Source organism: Syngnathus acus, chromosome 10 (genome assembly GCF_901709675.1).
Source record: "Syngnathus acus chromosome 10, fSynAcu1.2, whole genome shotgun sequence".
NCBI classification, from domain to species: domain Eukaryota; kingdom Metazoa; phylum Chordata; class Actinopteri; order Syngnathiformes; family Syngnathidae; genus Syngnathus; species Syngnathus acus.
Window position 1 is genome coordinate 18882939 of NC_051095.1, and position 19789 is coordinate 18902727.

Below are 19789 nucleotides of genomic sequence, written 5' to 3' on the forward strand. Positions count from 1 at the left end.
TACTAGAACGTCAAAAGCGGAAAAGTGCAGAGCCATCCGGATGTCATCCCTGAGAAAAGTTACTCAAGTGTGTGCATGCAAAAAAATAAAAGACAATTGAATCTATTTTAAATTTAGGAATTACGAATGCAATTTTAAAGCAATTTTAAATGTTACTAGACTGCCATACCACAGGCCACTAGTGCGTTGAATTGTCTTACTAGTGAGGACAAGGCGTGTATTAGTAAGTACATTAATCTTAAAATAGATACCGAGGAAAATGAATGAAACAAAATTACAGTATGTAATAAAAGTAATAAAAATGTTCCAATGACTTGCCATTAATTGCATATAACTATGGTATTGCAAGGAGACAACGTATCTTCTAACCTTGTCATATTATGCAAAACTTTACTATGGATTATTATATTACATCATCCCTTAATATTTAGCAAGCACCATACATTTCATTGCGGTGGCTATTTCAGCGTCTCCGACCTGTATTTGCGACACTTTGCGTCTTCTCATCACGGCAGTCAGGCCACAAACAGCTTTACGTCAGTATGTATTCACACGTGTTGTCTCACGAGATACTGGCAAGTCCTGGACGCTGTTAAAGTTGTAGGTAACGCGAGCAGAATGCAATTTAGATGATTTATACACCTTTTACCGATTTAATGTTAGGTTTAAAGCGTTGGCGTCGCGACATGTTGTAGAAATTTCTTCATTTGCTTAGGAATTATTTATACGGTAGGCGCTAGCAGCTAGTTATTAGCACGCTTTGTGTTCGCCTTACTCAGACTTTTGATGTTTGTCTATTTTTTGTTTCTTTCAGATATTTTTTAAGAATGTCATTCAGAGGTGGAAGAGGTGGAGGTTTTAACCGGGGAGGAGGAGGCGGAGGGTTTAACAGGGGAGGAGGAGGCGGAGGATTTAATAACCGCGGCAGAGGAGGCTTCGGCGGCAGAGGAGGCAGAGGAGGCTTCGGTGGTCGTGGTGGTTTCAGACAGCAAGATTATGGACCTCCAGAATACGTTGTTGGTGAGAGCTTCGTGCATGATAGCAATTGAAAACCGAAGTTAGAGCCATGTGACGATCAGAAATAGGGCAGATTTTTTCATATCCCGATATTCGGGTTAATACATCTCTATTAACCGCTTTAACACGCAGTAAGCATTTCAGTTTGAAATTGTGATTACCGTTACAACTTTATTTAATATCTGTGAGCTTAGTAGTTGAAAGTTTATATATATATATATCCATCCGTTGGCAGTTTTACATATATTTCTCTAGTATTTATTCACACCAACAAGGCTACAGTTAAATGTGTGTGATGGATCTAAAAAGTGTACCTTTGTTAGTCAGGATGTCACGATAAAAGATTAACATTGCTAATACAAATTCATAATTGTGCCTAAATAATTATATCAACCTGTAACATTAACTGTTGTGCCATAGCTTTAGGAGAGTTTGTGCATCCCTGTGAGGACGACGTCGTGTGCAAATGCACAACTGAGGAAAACAAGGTTCCCTACTTTAATGCACCAGTGTACCTGGAAAACAAGGAGCAGATTGGAAAGGTGGATGAGATATTTGGACAGCTGCGTGACTTTGTATCCCATTCACTCAACATCTGTTTTATTTGTTTTATAAGAACAATTTTGTTTCTTGGTTGTCCCTTAACTCACCTGTTCAGTATTTTTCCGTCAAACTTTCTGAAAACATGAAGGCTTCTTCGTTTAAGAAATTGCAGAAGGTAATAATTCTCATCCAGTTTCCATGCAAATACATTAGCATCAAACTGCAATCTAAATGACCAATGCTTGTGTTCAGTTTTATATAGACCCAATGAAGCTCCTTCCACTGCAAAGGTTCCTGCCAAGGCCGCCTGGCGAAAAGGGTCCGCCAAGGGGAGGTAGAGGTGGACGGGGAGGCGGTCGTGGAGGTGAAGAAATTTCTTACATTTGATTTGATCCTGGATTGATGTTGAGTGTGCTGTGAGTGTAGATTGTTGTTTGTTGGTGTGTAATGGGATGTCAAAAATCATGGTTTGGTAGTTGATACATGCGTTGATTTAATAGTCACGCTTTGTATCGTACACAGGGACCAACACTACTCGTACACCTACAATGAGGGCCTAGGGGAGCCCTTCTGCAATATGCTTAGCGACTCAGAAATATCAAACAGCTTTGCATGCGGCAAAGACAAGACCGGCTACGTAATCAAGTCTGGTTTAGCGGCGTACTTCAAGAAGAGGCTCGTTACGAGTGTCAACAAACGTTCGTCCTCATGTTTGATGAAAGTCTCAATACGAATTCAAAGAAAAAATAGTTGGACATGCACATTCGGTTTTTAGAAAACGACTGTGTGACTTCCAAGATATTTTGGTTCCGAATTCCTGGGACATGCAAGGGCTTGAGCAGAGTGCAACATCCATAGTTGGTCTTCATATTTGTCGAACTTAGTTTTCTTTATTTGAAAAAAAAATGCACCATCAGTTTTTTTCTGTTTTTGAGGCAGTGCATGAACAATGTTTTTTTTTCTTCAGGAAATGAAGCATGCGCATTTATTTTATGTTAACACCTATGTGAGTTTAAAATAGTTCACAAAATTGACAGACTGCCAAAAGCATATCAGTAAGCCATGCCTTCTGCGAGCCAGAGACTGAGCTGTGCTGTTTGTTTACAAAGTAAACGTAAAGCTCGAAGGTGGCATTGTTGCACTTCATGTTCCTTGCCCAATTTTGCATGATGGAGTTTGGGATGCCTTTATACTGTACAAATAAAACTACCGTAATTTTCGGACTATAAGTCGCGGTTTTTTTTCATAGTTTGGGTGGGGGGGGCGACTTATACTCAGGAGCGATTTATATACATATATATATATATATATGGTTTTTTTTCACTTTTTTGGGCATTTAATGGCTGGTGCGACTTATACTCCGGTGCGACTTATAGTCCGAAAATTACGGTACAATCTGGTAGTTGCTTTAGTTTTTGTTCTCCGTAATTATCACAAAAATGCTCCTGTTTCAGGTGGATTCCGGGGTGGCAGAGGTGGAGGTTTTGGAGGAGGTGGTAGAGGTGGAGGATTCGGACGTGGAGGTGGAGGATTCGGACGTGGAGGTGGCGGCTTCAGAGGCAGAGGTGGCGGAGGACGTGGATTCAGGGGTAGGACTGCATTCTGAATGGCATTTGAGTTCTTGTGTCAGCGTTAAACCTCTTTTTGTTTTATTTGTAGGTGGGAGATGATCTGCTGTGGGTCCACAACTTAGTCCTCTGTGAGGGTCACAAAGTTGGACATTATCTTCCGAGTGGATTTGTTTTCTTTATTTTTATTATTTTTTGTACACGTGATGTGTCTTTTCTTATAGTTACCAAAGGTGGACATTGTCTGTCCGTCAGTGAGCCGCTGTTAGTATTTCAGGCCTGCGTGGAGCTAGTTGGTCCCTTGTTGCCGACAGCTAAGTCTCACTGAGAATGTCATTTCCACGTCACACACAGCACAAGCTGACACGTGGCCAAATTAAGAAAATTATTCAAATAAAAACAACAGACGTGCACAGTGTGGTGATTGGGGAAATTAAAATAATATGGGACCATATCATTGTAATCAGTGATACCGGAAGGTATACAAACATGTTTTATTTTTTATTTGGCTACATGTCAGGGATGTGTGGCAAGTAGTTCATTCCTGACTGTTTGGCTGTCGCCAACAAATTGGATAGATGGGGGCCTGTCTGAAATACTGACGGCAGCTGACAGAAAGATTGATGATCTCAACCTTTGATATTTAAAGGGCTCAAATCCATGCTTGTGATACACCTCAGTAGTCAAATGCACCTGAACAGATACATTCACAAATGGTCATTAGTGATATATGGACAAGTGTGTGTTTGTGGAGGGGGGTTTAGAGTTCAAAATTGGTTGAATTCTTACGACTGCAGAACATCTTGTCTTGATTAAAAAACAAAATTCTGTAAAATAGTGTCTGAGTGATTTAGCTGCTTTCCCACACAGGCTTATGATTTATGACAATGGTTATTAGGGCGCAGCAGTTTTATGGTCTTTAGTCTCTACCCTGAATTATTCAAGACCATGGAGTAACAGGCGTTATCATGGGCAAAGGCTGTTTCTATGTTTACCTCAGGTTTACATATCAAAGATCAAAGAAACAATAGACACTAACATTTGGCATTTTATAAAGAAAAAGTAAATTATTTTATTGAGACATGAAGTGCAAACAATATTAGTAAAACTATATGAACATTTTGGATAGTGTAAGGAATAAAATAGGCAACCTTGGGGAAAAAAATCAAGGCAGTAACAATATAAGGCGCAATAAACGTTTATTCAAGGTTTGTCAGTGATTACTTGAATAACAAAATAGAAATTGAACCGTTCAGATTCCAAACAATTATGATACTAGTGGCATGCGGGCAAAACAAAAATGGGATGGAGGTGGTGGCATTTGCCTGCGGTGTGAATCAAGCCTAAGATACAACTGTTGGTGTGAACGACGCAAATAATTTTTCCAAAACGTCAAACACCAAGTTGAAATCGCGACCCGGTGACATTCTTTTAAATATTAATTTCACGGTTCCGGATGTACGTCATCTCTATCCTTGTGTTTGATTGGTCAACTTCTATCGTTTTATCTTATTGGTCAATCTCTCCTCACACGGCTGCGCACACAAGCTCACTGCCTTCGACGTTTAAGACAGTGGAGCAGCATGGCGACATCCGGCAAGGTTGGTGCACGCTTCAAACTTACTAAATAAATATAATTCAATCGATGGTAACTTCATTTAACTTTCAAAGCTCTTTCCCTGACTAGTGGTTTTTGGGAGTGCGATAATCGGTACTTTAAATCAGTGCAAGATCTTCTCTCCGCTAAATTACCTATTCTTCGAGAGAAGAAAAAGTGCAGAGCTGTCGTCGGCTGGATAAGTAAACAAACAAGGATATCATTTATGCATCGAACTAGCAACGAAGCGCTTTTTTAAGGTAAATGCGGGACCAAGCCACAGTCTGCTAGCCGAAAGTTCACACCTACTCCACATCATTTGTTGATAATTCTTAAAGGAGACGTAACATGGAAAATCGTTTTTTTTAAATTTTGTATTCATTTTATTGTGTACTTGGATTGAACTAACAACGAAGCGCTTTTTTAAGGTAAAGGAGTGGGCAAGCTACAATCTGCTAGTCTAAAGTTCACACCTACCTACGCTTTTTAATGATAAGACGTATCATGGAAAAGTTTTTGCTTTTATATTCATTTTATTGTGTACTTGGAGTCTCCAAGATTGTAGAAAAGTCTAATCTATCCCTCCAGGTGCTGCAGAGTTACTTTTATGATCTGTTTGGGGCTATTTTTTTTCTCCGTTCAGTTTTCTCCATTTTCTATTACGTATTTTTATCTATTACATCACATCCGTTAGGGCGAGACGACCAAACAAGGTAATGGGTGTGCCCAAACGGTTTTTGGATATCTGCCATCTTTATTATTACGATTATTAATGTCAAACACATGGACAAAGTGCGCAGACATTACATTTGGGCACACGTTGAGGGTGTGTGTGCAAGCCTTCTTGGCTGTAGCAGATGGATTAGTGATTTTTAAAGTAAGCGGATTCTGTTGTTTTGTTGTTTTTTTACCGTGGTACCGAATTAGTATCGAGAATTGTGGAAAATCACAGGTATTGATACCGACTACTGAAATTCTGGTATCGTGACAACCCTTGTTTACAAGATGTGTTAATAAATATTGTGAGGGGATTTATTTTGTTACATGTTATGTATGTATGGACGTCTTCTGCCATTAACATCTTTTAATCAATCAAAAGGTTTGCGGCGCGAGTAAACGCTACCTCGGCTAAAAAAACTACAAATATGTCCGACCGGGAGTTTGGTGTGAAGTATCTCATTTGCATTTAAAGAGACCCCACCAAAACGGCTTGCTCTGAGCCGCACCTCAGAACAAGTATAGAAGAGGAACCTGTGATAGATAGATAGATAGATAGATAGATAGATAGATAGATAGATAGATATCCCCCAACCCCCGCGACGAGTTAAAAAGTCTCACGGGAAGGAATGAACCCCTCAGCTTCTCCGTGATGCTATCAAAACGAGGAATTCAGACAAAAGCATCACTGTTCCACTTTATATAAACCACAACTGAATGAGTACATTTTAAAACGGAATAATTTATACACGTTATATGTAAGATTTAAGTAACGCCTCGTTGACTTCACCCTACGGATTGACAGTTATTCTGTATTAGAAACTAAATGTCCCATTCAAAACCAAATGGCCGCGCTCTGTGATTGCCTTTCTAGGTCATCAAGTGCAAGGCTGCTGTAGCCTGGGAGTCGGGAAAGCCTCTGACCATTGAAGATGTGGAGGTGGCGCCACCCAAGGCCCATGAGGTTCGGATTAAGGTAAATCAAGGCTGGTCTAGGTGGTGTACAGTCAAATGAAACTTCCTATTAACATTGTCAATTGGTTTTCAGATCTTTGCCACTGGAGTGTGCCACACTGACGCATACACTCTAAGTGGCAGTGACCCTGAGGGGGTCTTCCCCATCATCCTAGGCCATGAGGGCGCTGGCACCGTGGAGAGTGTTGGCGAGGGTGTAACCAAGTTTAAGCCCGGTTAGAAGTCCCAGACATGTTTTATATTTTCAAAGTGTTTGTATTTATGTTGTCTGAGAGATTAATGATTCATGTTGTGTCAAGGTGATACTGTCATCCCGTTGTATGTGCCTCAGTGTGGGGAATGCAAGTTCTGCAAAAATCCCAAGACCAATCTCTGCCAGAAAATTAGGTACACTTGTCTTAATAGAATATTCAGTTCCGGGAGTTTTAAATACATGTTTAATTTTATGCACACTATGTTAGGGGTGAAACAAGTGAAAGCGCAACATCTATTCGTGGCAGTAATGCGCCATTGGTTAGACATCTTAGAACTTAATATAAAAGGATATAATTATGTCATTCTTCCTTTAAATGCATTGTATTTTATTTTTTATTTTATTTTATGAGGTCATTTGGTATTTTGTCTGTTAGTTTGTAAATATCCTGAATATTTTTTTGTTCATCTTGTTTATTTTGGTATCAGTTTACAGAAAGAGACTTAAATTGCTTGACTTTGTATTGACACCAATTCATCCAAATTAGGATGATCATATATTATATTAGATGGAACTTTATTTATCCCACAGTGGGGGAATTTTCTTGTCACAGCAGCGTACTAGAGTGCAAGAATACAAGAAACATGTGAAAAATGGATACAATTACAGACAATCAAAGACAAGTGCACAAACAAAAACAATCACTAGTAAGCAAAACATATTAACATCATGCTCCCTTCCTTCAGAGTGACCCAAGGTCAGGGCCTGATGCCCGACGGGACTTCCCGCTTCACTTGCAAGGGCAAGAAGTTGTTCCACTTCATGGGGACCAGCACCTTCTCAGAGTACACTGTGGTGGCGGACATCTCCCTGGCCAAAATCAATGAAAAGGCTCCCCTTGACAGGGTGTGCCTCCTTGGGTGCGGCATCTCCACTGGATACGGTGCTGCGCTGAACACCGCCAAGGTAGGTTTGCCAAAAAGATCACCTCCTACAGTGTATGTATTGGCCACATCATCAAATAGGTATCCCGTTTTAATAGATGTCATGCTTCAATTAGCCCACTTGAATTTTTGCTACTGCCCAAATAAATGCCTCCCTTCTCTCCTGATGCTCATCAAAATCTAAAGGCTGTGGTGAAAATGTTCTTTATACGAAACAAAATGAGAGGATTGTTTGGAAAAAGGAAAGTCTTCTATTTCAAAAACAAAAACAAAAAAACATACTGTACAAGGCTTTATAGAAGTGCCTGAAATGTAGCTGGTGGGTTTCCTTCAATTAAGGTGGAACCCAATTCCACATGCGCCGTCTTTGGCCTGGGAGCCGTCGGCCTGGCCGCCATCATGGGTTGCAAGGTGGCTGGGGCTACTCGCATCATCGGTGTCGACATCAACCCGACCAAGTTTGACAAAGCCAGGGAGTTCGGCGCCACTGAGTTTGTCAACCCCAAAGACCACAGCAAGCCCATCAACGAGATACTGGTGGAGATGACCGACGGCGGCGTGGACTACTCGTTTGAGTGCATCGGCAATGTGCAGCTCATGGTGAGATTTCGCATTGTTGTGCCAGTCAAATGTAGTACATAAAGAAGAAACTAACCAGTTGAATGTTCTAGCGAGCTGCTCTGGAGGCCTGCCACAAAGGCTGGGGTGAGAGCATCATTGCCGGCGTCGCTGGAGCTGGACAGGAGATCTCCACTAGGCCTTTCCAGCTGGTGACCGGGCGCGTGTGGCGGGGCACAGCCTTTGGAGGTGATGAATTCTTTAGGGATATACGGTATTGTGGCGCTTAAAGGGTCACCACAGTGAATAAGTTACCACATCTGCCTTTGTTTCAAAGTTTGGAATTCAAATAAGAAATCTGGTTCAGAGTTAGGGGGTAGCGACAAAGTGAGCAGCTACTACTCGCCCTGATTGTGAAGAAGAAGGCCAGATGCCAAAAGTACTGTGAAAATATTGTTTGAAGTTTTACCGGTGGAGGCAGCACTTCATCACTAATGCACCGAATTACTGTGTGCATTTGTCTTGTTGTGTATCGGAAATGTGCATGTGGCGCATATAGTGCCAAATAAAAACAAGCCTTACAGCCCAAGTTGACAACTTTGCCAACCTTTCAAGAGTGTGCCGCTTACAGCACCACAGCTCTGCTTAGTGTTTGCCTTTGACATGACAGTGTTTCAGTGTATTCCAACTGTAACTTGAACATGGCCAATCTTCACCTCATGGGAGAAGAAACTGTTTGGGGGCAGAACTATTTAAATATGACCCATTGTAACATAATTAGCTGGCAAAATTCACACCCTTTGAGACTGCTTGTGATTTAGGGCTATACAAATAAACTTGACTTGACTTGACATGAGTTTGTTCAGGCACATTTCTAATAATTGACAGCCTACAACAATTACTTGGCTGTTCAGTTTTACCCTTGGTGGGTGAACAGATGCTAACTGTTTGTATGTGAGCAATTAAAAAGTCACACCTCTTTTCACATTGTTTCACGCAGGCTGGAAGAGCGTGGAAAGTGTCCCCAAACTAGTGGAACAGTACATGGACAAGAAGCTGAAGGTGGATGAGTTTATCACCCACACGCTGCCATTCGACAAGGTTAATGAGGGATTTGACCTCATGCACTCTGGAAAGAGGTATATTCATTAATGCCATAGTCCTTTATCTGATTGATTTAGAATTTGTCCCTAACACTGTCACATTTTCTCTTTTTCTTGTGCAGCATCCGCACAGTCCTGACCTTCTAAAGTGCCTTGACCACCAGTCATGCAGCTCCCAACTGGAGCACTTAATGCTACGTCATTTTCATCGTCAAAGTCACAAAAATTTCACAATGGTTGCAACAATTTCTATTAAAAAAAGCATTCAAATATTTGTTTTCTGCACATGTCACGAATATTGTGTCAATAAAATAAGCACAATTCCTATCAGATATATTGGTTATTTTTGGTTGAATCATATGAAATTCTTTGTTTTTTTCTAGCTGCAAGCTGTAGTCCTAAATTATTAATCAAATAAATACAATATAGAAGTCTAGGCAATCTAATACACAAGTTGCACATAAAAAGAACTACAGTAATAAAATGTAATTCGAGAATGACATTTTTGCCTATTGTAATTTTGAAAGAAAATATTTTAGTTGGAATAATGACACGTTTAAAGTTGGAAATGTTTGAATCATTCAAAATAATAATAATAAATTATATTTATAACGCACTTTATATTCGGGGGAATCTCAAAGTGCTACATGGCAGATAAAAAAAAAAAAACAAGAAAACAAAACAAGGACAAGTATAAAACAACTGGACGACAACCAAGATATGAGAGAAATTACGGAAATGCTAAGGTAAAGAGGTGAGTTTTAAGTCCAGTTTTGAAAGAGTCAGTGGATTGGGGTGCTCTTAGGTGGTCGGGGAGGGAGTTCCACAGTGTAGGGGCTGTATGGCAGAAGGCCCGGTCACCCATGGTGCGCAGCTTGGTTTTCGGAACGTGGAGAAGGTGTGAATTGGATGAGCGGAGGCTTCGGGTGGCAGGTTTTGGGGCAAGGAGTTCTTTGAGGTATGGGGGAGCATGTCCGAGGATACAATGGTGAGTGAGGAGGGCGATCTTATAATCAATTCGGAATTTGATGGGGAGCCAGTGCAGAGAAAATATGGAAGTAATAAGAGAAATTGTGTTTTTGTATCTTTTTCATTTTTTTGGTATGTTTTGTGTGGTGTTTTTTTGAGTTTTTTTTTGTGTACGTGTACTTTTTTGTGTGTGTACTTTTGTTTTTTGTGTGTTTTTTTGTACTTTGTGTTATATTACTCTACATGCAGTGCGTATAATTCCTAAATGAGATTCTACACAGTTTCATTTCAAATGCTAAAAATTTGTGTCCAAATACTTGTGGGCCTGTTGTAGGTTCTTTTCTGCAGATTCTTCCCCCCCCCTGTTTGTTTGCAATTTAGTTCTATTTGTTTTGATAATTAAATACTTAATATTTATCCTTTACAATTGTAAAATAATGTAATAAAGTATGAAAACAAAATAAATTAACTGTAAACTAAATGTACATGTACTTTAAAATTCAACTTTGTTTAGAATAAAACAAACCAAATTAATTACATTGTAGCTTGACTAGTGAAATTAATAACATTACAGATGAGGTTCTAAAAACAAAGGTGTTTTAAAATATGGCCAATAACGTTGATATATATTTACACTATTTGTGTAATTGATGAATGAAAATACAAATGTATTTTTGATTTTAGTATGAAATTTAATTGTTTAATCGGATTAAAGACATCAACGTAATTAGCCAATTTTAAGTGAAACTAAAGGCTAAATTAATCCACCAAAAATGCCCTGACCCCACCCACTGGCCAACTTCCGACTACGTCACAGATTGTTCATAAAGGACATGCTCGGTGCAGTCCGAATTTGGCAGAGAAAGAAAATCAAAGAAACGTTCTACAAGATGGCGACCGCCTGTATGGTGAGTGCTCGGCTAAACTCTGGCAGATAACAGTCCCCTCAAGCTCACTCGCACCTTCTGTTTTGTGTATGCCAGTCAAAGACGTTTCATGGAAATTTAGACGCAAAACAAACCAGGGCGCACATGTGTCAGTGAGAGGAGTAAAATGTCAGTTATGTGTTACGATCCACTCGCTTACTAGGATACTGTTAGCATAGCAGAGCTAACAGCAGCCTCTCTCCAGGGAACTGCTACGAACTTGGCTATACTCATTTACTTTATATATTTCCGGCATCTCTGATAAAAAGCTTTAGAACAAGTCATTTTAAGTGTAACTAATAGAGCCTCATCGGAAAGTTAATGTTTTCTCCCCCCCAGCCTTGATTCTTGTTTGTATGGATGGATGAAAGGATGAAAGAAGTCACGCTGCGGAAAGTCTACTTTTCTTGACAATTTTACAGCAAAATAAATAATACTTACTCAAGCCTTTTTACAGTTTAATTAGTTGTATGAGAAATACAATTAAACGTGTTTTGGTAATGCACGGCTGTAAAATTCCGATTTCCAATTTCGATGTTTTTTTTATGAGCGAAGGGGAAGAACAATTAAAATAAGTTTGTTGTTTTTTAAATGTGATTTTATTTTTAAGGCCTTATTGCCAGCCCTGTTTTTTGCTTAACTTTTAAAGGACTATGCCTGTTAATTAAAATTGTGTATTCCTTTTCTTGATTAGGCGTTATCCTCCATCGCTCCAAAACTTGAGAAGGAAAACAGTGAGACAGCGGTTCAAAATCTGGTTGAAAGTCCAGAATCGTACATCAAGCATCCTTTACAGAACAGGTAAGACTCAGAGTCCAGTTCGCCGCTACTGTGCTAGTCCAAACAACTATTGTGCATGTGCAGGTGGGCTCTTTGGTTTTTCAAGAATGACAAGAGCAAAACTTGGCAAGCCAACCTTCGACTCATCTCCAAATTTGACACCGTGGAGGACTTCTGGGCGTAAGTAATGTTAGAGCAATATGGATAGCAATATTAAAGTTGAGGATTTATTTATGAATGCAAGGTGTGTCCTTTGTTCCGTGCCAGCTTGTATAACCACATTCAGGTGTCCAGTAACTTGATGTCCGGCTGTGACTATTCACTCTTCAAGGTAGGCACACACTCCCTCCCGGCTCACTACTACGACATAAAGTGACAATGTGTTGTGCTTGAGATTGGTGTTTTGATTGATTGATTGATTGATTGATTCATTGATTATTTATTGATCCCGGGGGTGGGGAAATTCAGGCCCCAGCAGTATCCATACCACAGAGCGGGTATACAAAAAACACAGATAGCATGAGCGCTACTCAATAGGCTCTCATAAGGCTGCCACACAACGGCGCCACAAAGAAAGCCAGAAAGTGCGAAAGATAAAAGCCATCAAAGCAAATCAAAGCAAAAAGACAAAGGAAAAAAAGTAACAGCGGCCAACCAGCACCTCTCAATATCAGAGAACACACAAAATAGCCTCCACGGGGTCCATGTAAGGGCAGTGCAGTTCAACAGCGCCCAATGGACCGTGGTCGTGAATCGGTGAAAACATCACAAAGCAGGCAAACCTGTGAGCAGCGTCCTGGGCACCCAGTCGGGGCACGTGCAGATGGTCACCACGGGGCTAGCACGGCGAAGGTCGTTGCTTCCGACGAGCACGAGGGAGCGGACTCCCCACAGGGGTCGCGACTGCGAGACCAAGGCGAGGGACCCGGTCAGCACCGGCCGGATAAGCAGGAAGCCGTCGTAGAGTTACGCCGGTCTCGACCGATTTGCGCAGCTATCCCGTTCCCAGGGGAAAAAAAATATCCGATCCGAAGCGATACCGAGGTGCGGTAGAAGGCACCAGCATCGCCGAATGGACAAAAAGACAGAAAGAAAGAGGAGAAAAGAAGGAAAAAGAGAGAACACTGCTGGGAGGCTGCCACTCACATCGGCGCCATACCAAAAAAAAACTTGATAACTTTTGTTTGTGAACCTCAAAAAGCAGCCATTTTGACTCTGTCAGACATAAACTTCGAAATAAATATTATACATTGAGAACAGATAAAATGTGTGATTAATTGCAACTTAACAGTGACTAATTATGATTAAAATTTTTAATCAACTGAAGGCCATGCAGTAAATGCATATATGTGTGTGTGTGTGTGTTTATGCGTGTGTGTGTATGTGGTAGGACGTAGTTATTAAGTATGTTTTAAGTTGCATAAACAATGGCATTAGAGTATGTTTAATTAGATACTTGTAGAATCCCTGTCATTGGTGCTGCTGGTTTGCTTTGTATGTCGCTGTATTGGACTCCCGAGTGTCCACTTGGCTGCAGCAGTCCCATGGGCATTTCTTTGTCCACAGGACGGCATTGAACCCATGTGGGAGGATGAACGCAATAGGCGAGGCGGCCGCTGGCTCATCACGCTCTCCAAACAGCAGCGCAAGGCTGACCTCGATCGCTTCTGGTTGGAGACGGTAAGTTTTGCTTCTGTAGCAAGTGGGTTCCGAATGATTATAGAAATTATAGTATCATGATTATTAGAAGTGTAAAAATTAATCGACAACAAACTGACCATCAAATAATCGCCTCGTATTTTCATAATCAAGTAACCGTTTGGACATTTTTTAACTAAAGATTGTCCCCTACGGCGGCTTGCCTCGCAATTAGAAAAAAGTAGGAAACGACAGATTGACAGCCATAGGCAAGAGATCTGGCGTAACACTTGATAGCTAGTGGTGGGTGCAAGCTGCGGCCTAGTCAACGACTTGACGTCACATCCGTTCCCAACATGGCGTGCATCGCATAATAAACCGGGGGGATTTGATGTTAAACTTTAAATATTAAATGAGCTACACAAAGTGTACACAAAGTTAAGTGCCCATAATGTTTTTCCCACCTGGTTGATCCTCACGTGAGAGGATGTCTTTGCATCGCAGCTCTTGTGTCTGGTGGGGGAAGCATTTGACGACCACAGTGACGATGTGTGTGGCGCAGTCATCAACGTACGAACCAAAGGGGACAAGATCGCCATCTGGACCACGGACTATGAAAACAAGGATGCCATCACACACATTGGGTGAGCAGGGAGCTGCAGTGTGTTCTTTTTGTTTGTGCTGTTTTGTGTCTGCTAAGTGTTTTTGTTTTATTAGGCGTGTCTTCAAAGAAAGGCTCGGAGTCCCTTCCAAAGTGGTGATTGGCTACCAGTCGCATGCTGACACGGCCACGAAGAGCGGCTCCACCACCAAAAACAAGTTTGTTGCCTGATGACATCCACATTCTGTTTTTTTTCTGGGCCACCTTTTTCAACATGAACATTAACAAGAAATGGGGACACTTGATTGCGTCTTGTTTGTTTATTTAAGTTTCTATACATGCGCCTAGTGATTGGCTGCACCCCTCCACTGCAAAGTGTATGGTGATTGTGTTTCAAGAGTATATTTTTGTTCCAGGAATGCCTTCTCGCCAAGCCACTTGTACAGTGTGAATAGTTAAAAAAAAAAAAAAAAAAAGTGATACCTATTTTGTAAGATAACACGCATGTCATTTTGTGGAATACAGTATTTATGTTTCTGACAAACAGAGATAGTTGTTAATGCACTTTGTTACTTTGAATCTGCTGAGTTAATTGAGGGCCAGCATTGAGGAAGCCAAATTAATGCTGGTTTACCTTTTTCAGATGTTCAGCCTTTGTGATTGGTTCAAGTCAACCTCATTTGATTTTTGTTTCAGTTGTGAATCGTAGTGCTGCTAACCGTGCCCCGAACAGTAAATGTGCACACCAGAGATGCAAATGAAAGAGTGGTGTGTTTTTTCCACAAGCTATTAAGTAGAGTTAGCAGACTCCTACCACTTATCTCCGTAGTGACCAAATGTCCAAGAGAGTACAGTATTCTCATTGCATTATATTGTGCCTCGTATGTGTGTTATTTGAATCCTCCGGTTAACTTTATCAGCAGGGGCAATAGTCTTCCAGGGTCAGTTTAGCCCTGCTTGGACATTTTAATTCTCAAAACATGTCTCAAATGGGGGATGGGGATCTGAATAAACATTGCAGTAGTTATATAGCCTAGGTCAGGGGTGGCCAACCAGTCAGAGGCAAAGAGCCACATTTTTGACTGTGTCATCCCAAAGAGCCACATCACCCCCCCTGACTGAGCTGAAGTGACGCTGAAGATTTGAAGCTTTGAAATGCGCTAATGATGCCTGACATATAAGGCAGAATGGCTTGCCATTACGTTCAACAAAAAAATATAAACTCTCCCACTCTGTTAAAAACGTCCTGTGTTCTTCTTCATATTTTCGTTTGGCTGTGCTTTTTTTCCCTGCCATTTTGAGAGCGAACTTGAAACAAATTATTTACAACTCAAATGAACGCGCGCATTTGTCATCAGAACGTCATTCTTCTTCTTTTCAACTCAAACCGATTCAACTGGTCAGCGCACCACCGCCACCTAGGGGGAATAAATGGCAGCGCCAGCCAAGCATTTTGACGCTTGTCATGTGAAATCTCCTGAAGAGCCGCATGAAACCAGCCAAAGAGCCGCATGCGGCTCGCGAGCCGCGGGTTGGCCACTGCTGGCCTAGGTATTAACCCAACTAATCAACCTAGCAGGTAAATGAGTTCACGGGACTACTTTATTTACCTGCTGATTAATTAGAAGTGCCTGTGGCTAAAGGGAAATTGTGGTAGGGTTTCTACTTTTGGGACCAAGATATGGGGTCAGTTTCACCAGTAACATAACTGGTTACGCTGACCCATTGGTGTTTAATGCCTCGAAATGAATGATTGATCATTTTGGGAGGACATTTCTAAATATAAGGTTGGTTAGAGTTACATACTTGAGTCTAGTGATTGGCTGCACCCCTCCACTGTCAAGTGTATGATGAATGGCTTGTCTGCATGTTGTATGCATCGGTGTTCTTCAGAGGCATCTTGACCTGATGATGTTTTAGCTGTGTAAAACGTATACAAACTGTATTCAGATAGGTAATCAATACACATGAAGTTACCATGAAGCTAATTTGAATGCAAGCTATTTTTATGTGACAATCATTGACCGAAAACTGAAGAAACACAAAAAGCTTGTTGCAATAGAAAACAAGTTTATCCCCGCGTTATATTGTTGGCCACTTTGACCCATATTAAAACTCCAGAGAAATTTGTTTAAAAAAAAAGAAGGGGAACGACTGTGTAATTTAATAATGTCCACCCACCCACCACCCTTTTCTCATCTTTTGTTGCAGTCTTTGAGTACTCAATATTGACCCGTTAGTGATAAAAGGCCAGAAGGGGCACAGCAATTGTATTACTTAGCGATCAATTTTCCTTTTTACCAAAATCTGTATTTTTTTCCCCATTATTCACCCCAAAAATAATAATATCAATAATGGCTGAATGCGCAGTGGGTCAATGTGACCCATATGACCACTTTAGGTGTAACAAACAAACATAACAGCATTAATGGACAAATACAATTGACTCACTTATCCCCGGTTTTTGGACCTGTTGTTGTTCCAGCAGGTGTCAGTGTAAGTCCACTTTCTCAGTTTTCCCTTTCCAATTGGGATTCCACTGAGGTCTCTTCAGTTGCGCGCTGGCTAACGAGATATCTGTAAATAGCAGCTGGGCATCTTATTTATTTATAGGACCCCCCCCCCCCTGTCGTCACCCTCCACCCGTATTCTCCCCGGCCAACAATAAAATGTATGTTACAACTCCCCGCCTCGGGCTGCTGTCAACCTGGCACTCCTCTGCGTTGCACAGAAATGGGAGGGGGCCAACCTACATGTGCACAAGAGCGCCACTTAAAGCCCTGAGACATGACACCGACGAGGCGAGTTGGCCCCTCATCCACCTTACTCCCGCCCTTCCTCCTCAAGTGCGCCCTGACAGACGTGTCGGCGGGCTCAGCGGGTCGGATATTCACCGTACGGATGCTGACTGTGTCCCGCAGTCGCGGATAATGTTGTCACAACCCCATCTGACGTGATGGAATCCTCGTGATTGCTAAGCACTATTCTGGGAGCATCGTATGAACATGCATGCACAAGTATGACTCTACAGATTATGCCGCAATGACTTTTACAAACAGAACACATACACTTGGGCTAGGCTACATTCAAAGACTAGGTGGAAGAAAGCTAAATAATTATAAAACAGTGCCTCCAATATGGTTTAAATATTGAAATGAACACTGGCATTGATGGACTGTGTAAACATTGTTGCATCGGTTGTATTAGCGGCTGGAAGCTTCCTGCCAGAGGGCTGCCACAGGGGCACGACGCTGATAGCATTTTGCATAAAAGTCCATGCCCAGTCCAAAAAAAAAAAACATTGGTGAAATATCTAATGATGGTGGTACAATTCTGATCTGAACTTTGACATTCTAGTTGGAAAAAGACGAATGACTCACGTAAACACACGCTTGGGCCTATACCTCCCCCACGGCACCAGCTGGTCACTGTCCAGATGTCCAGAATTGCAGGCCTCTGGCCCCTACGTTCACCCGCCGCCAGGACCCGAGCCTCTGCCAACGGTTGGCCGCCGCTGCCCAAGTCCTCTATTTATAAACTCAATGTGTCACATGCATTAGGACGTGCTGAAGAAGTGCTGATCCCCTCCACTTTGTGTTGCCATGGTGATCAAACGTTTCATCTTTTTGTCTAAGAAGGAGACCATTTCATTTTCTTTTATGACCAAGCTAATATGTTTGCAATCTAAACATTCGGAGAGTTGGAAAGTAAAGACGGAGTCAGGCTCTGAGCTTGCTAGACAACATCACATATCACAAATGAGCACACTCTTAATGCTAATTTATTTAGCAGTTAATTAAGTGGTACAGCCAGAGTTTGGCACGATGCCTTCACTACGTCATTCACATTCACATTGATTCTGTGATGGGGGGGGGGGGGGTCAATTATTAATCTTATTAATGCACATACTAGGCTGCCACAAGGCACTCGAGTTCTGACTAGAATTTGGAGAGATTGTCATTACTGTATACTGGACTAGCTAAAATGCCACCAATCTGTTCACAAGGAGGAGAGCAGATGCAAAGCTTCATCAGTGCTCTCCAGCTTGTCCAGCATGCTGATGCACGAGTGCTGAGTAGAACAAATAGAAGAGGGCTGCTTTCTCTGCACTCTCATGAAGAAGGGTGGGGAGGAAACTTAAAAGAACCATGTAAAAGTAAGATTGAAAAGTAAATAAAATAAACATCCCTCAATTGTTTAAGTCACAGTGTAAATATTCATAGCTATATGCCTTACGCACTGCCGGCTGCTGTCTGTTAGAATAGCGCAACATGGACGACTAACCCCCTCCTCCTCTCTCCCAAAAAAAGGCCTCATGCCTCTTCATTAACATGAGCACACATGTTTCGTTTGGGCCCGGGAAGAAGGACAGACCTGCAGGGGTGGGGGCTTCGTTAAACAAGCACTCACGCCCTCTCCACATCAATTCCCCCAAAGCTTTGGGTGTCATCCATCTCTGAGCCTGCCTCACCAGATAAGTGTTTTTTTTGGGGAGGCGGGTGACCTAGTTTAGAAATTTAAATTAAAAAAACAAAACATCGCGTTTACATCAGGTGATAGGTAGAGCCCAGTTTGAGCTGAGGTCAAAAAACATAAAAATTCAGCCCACAACTCACAATCTTTCTGAAAGCGCTAACGACAATAATCAGTGTGCTGTTATTGAAAGATTTAGCGTGGAATATGTGGTTATTGCTTCTGTCTCACAGTCAAAGTGATCTAGTTTTGAGCTTGGCTTTTTATCCTTGCATCCCAAAAACATGCTTGTTAGACTGTAAGGTAGCGGTCACCAAATTGGTGCCTGTGGGGAAGGCCCACGTGAGTGGCACGCTGATCTGATCAAAAATAGCTCACCAGTGATGGGATGCTGCAGTATTCATAAATGATGACAAGTTTTTTTTAATTCGTTTGAAGACACTTTTTTAAATTTCTGGCTATCGACCCAACATAAAACTGACATTGTTCAATTGCTTCCTGGTGTCTACTATATATGTTCGTGTCATTAATTTGTGTTTTAACTAGTAACTGTTTTCATTGTCTTTGAGTTGTATCATTGTTATTTATTGATTTTTGTAAAGTGCTTTGTTTGTCTGTTGGGCTGCAAACCACACACTGTAAAAACAGTGTTGACTAAAAAGAAAAGATCTCCACAGAGAAATAAGATATAGAACTTAGTATAAACAGGTAATAGTGAAAGAAATGAGCCAATCTTTTCATTTAGCGACCAGATGTTGCTGATCAGTTATGAGTTATTGAGTCCCCCACCTTTTTTCTGAGTGTGTGAGACTTGAGAGGTCCGGGTCTATGATTAACACAAGCTCCTCGCAATTAGTCTAATCTTCATTCAGTCTGCTATTCATAACTATTAACCTAGCGCTACTCATTTGAAACATGATTATTATCATTGATGCAGATAGTAATTTAGAAATTAAATTAAAGGGAAAGTCAACCTCAAAATTTCTGTTGTAATAATATGTTCTGTGCAGCCCAACTAGTAAAAACACAATTTTCTGATTCATTTCTCATTTGTGGACTATGAATTAAATAGGCAAAATTCATCACTTATCCATTGCAGGAGGCGGCCATCTTGCCACTAGCTGTCCACTGAAAATGACATCAGAGTTGCCAGGTCTCAGGTCACAACCAATCACGGCTCACCAGTT

At 41.3% G+C, this 19789-nt stretch overlaps 3 protein-coding genes across 4 annotated transcripts; all 3 read left to right on the forward strand.

Moving 5' to 3' along the window:
- Positions 1-498: 498 nt before the first annotated feature.
- Positions 499-3963, forward strand: gar1 (GAR1 homolog, ribonucleoprotein). Of its 2 annotated transcripts, none has more exons than XM_037261780.1 (7): positions 499-604; positions 815-1020; positions 1438-1592; positions 1676-1735; positions 1813-1924; positions 3015-3149; positions 3220-3963. In XM_037261780.1, exons 2-7 carry the CDS (start codon positions 828-830, stop codon positions 3228-3230), a joined length of 666 nt encoding a protein of 221 aa, XP_037117675.1. In that variant the 5' UTR covers positions 499-604; positions 815-827; the 3' UTR covers positions 3231-3963. The 2 variants fall into 2 exon arrangements, with proteins under 2 accessions (XP_037117675.1, XP_037117674.1); XM_037261779.1 differs by having other exon boundaries at positions 558-729.
- Positions 3964-4618: 655 nt separating this feature from the next.
- LOC119128903 (alcohol dehydrogenase class-3) lies at positions 4619-9547 on the forward strand. Its single transcript, XM_037261766.1, has 9 exons — positions 4619-4729; positions 6317-6418; positions 6491-6632; positions 6717-6804; positions 7357-7576; positions 7894-8154; positions 8226-8361; positions 9113-9251; positions 9338-9547. Exons 1-9 carry the CDS (start codon positions 4712-4714, stop codon positions 9360-9362), a joined length of 1131 nt encoding a protein of 376 aa, XP_037117661.1. The 5' UTR covers positions 4619-4711; the 3' UTR covers positions 9363-9547.
- A 1451-nt stretch (positions 9548-10998) lies between these two features.
- eif4ea (eukaryotic translation initiation factor 4ea) lies at positions 10999-14892 on the forward strand. Its single transcript, XM_037261778.1, has 7 exons — positions 10999-11092; positions 11805-11911; positions 11975-12070; positions 12158-12221; positions 13457-13570; positions 14033-14172; positions 14246-14892. The coding sequence occupies exons 1-7, from the start codon at positions 11018-11020 to the stop codon at positions 14358-14360; spliced, it is 711 nt and encodes a 236-aa protein (XP_037117673.1). The 5' UTR covers positions 10999-11017; the 3' UTR covers positions 14361-14892.
- Positions 14893-19789: the final 4897 nt, after the last annotated feature.

Excerpts from the sequence above, each read along its gene's own strand:
- eif4ea (XM_037261778.1), top strand. The coding sequence starts at position 11,018 with ATGCTCGGTGCAGTCCGAATTTGGCAGAGAAAGAAAATCAAAGAAACG. Across the intron at positions 11,912-11,974 it reads AAGCATCCTTTACAGAACAG|GTGGGCTCTTTGGTTTTTCA; the intron begins GTAAGACTCAGA and ends GTGCATGTGCAG. Across the intron at positions 13,571-14,032 it reads ATCGCTTCTGGTTGGAGACG|CTCTTGTGTCTGGTGGGGGA; the intron begins GTAAGTTTTGCT and ends TTTGCATCGCAG.
- LOC119128903 (XM_037261766.1), top strand. Across the intron at positions 7,577-7,893 it reads CTGCGCTGAACACCGCCAAG|GTGGAACCCAATTCCACATG; the intron begins GTAGGTTTGCCA and ends CCTTCAATTAAG. Across the intron at positions 8,155-8,225 it reads TCGGCAATGTGCAGCTCATG|CGAGCTGCTCTGGAGGCCTG; the intron begins GTGAGATTTCGC and ends TGAATGTTCTAG.
- gar1 (XM_037261780.1), top strand. The coding sequence starts at position 828 with ATGTCATTCAGAGGTGGAAGAGGTGGAGGTTTTAACCGGGGAGGAGGA. Across the intron at positions 1,021-1,437 it reads ACCTCCAGAATACGTTGTTG|CTTTAGGAGAGTTTGTGCAT; the intron begins GTGAGAGCTTCG and ends GTTGTGCCATAG. Across the intron at positions 1,736-1,812 it reads CGTTTAAGAAATTGCAGAAG|TTTTATATAGACCCAATGAA; the intron begins GTAATAATTCTC and ends GCTTGTGTTCAG.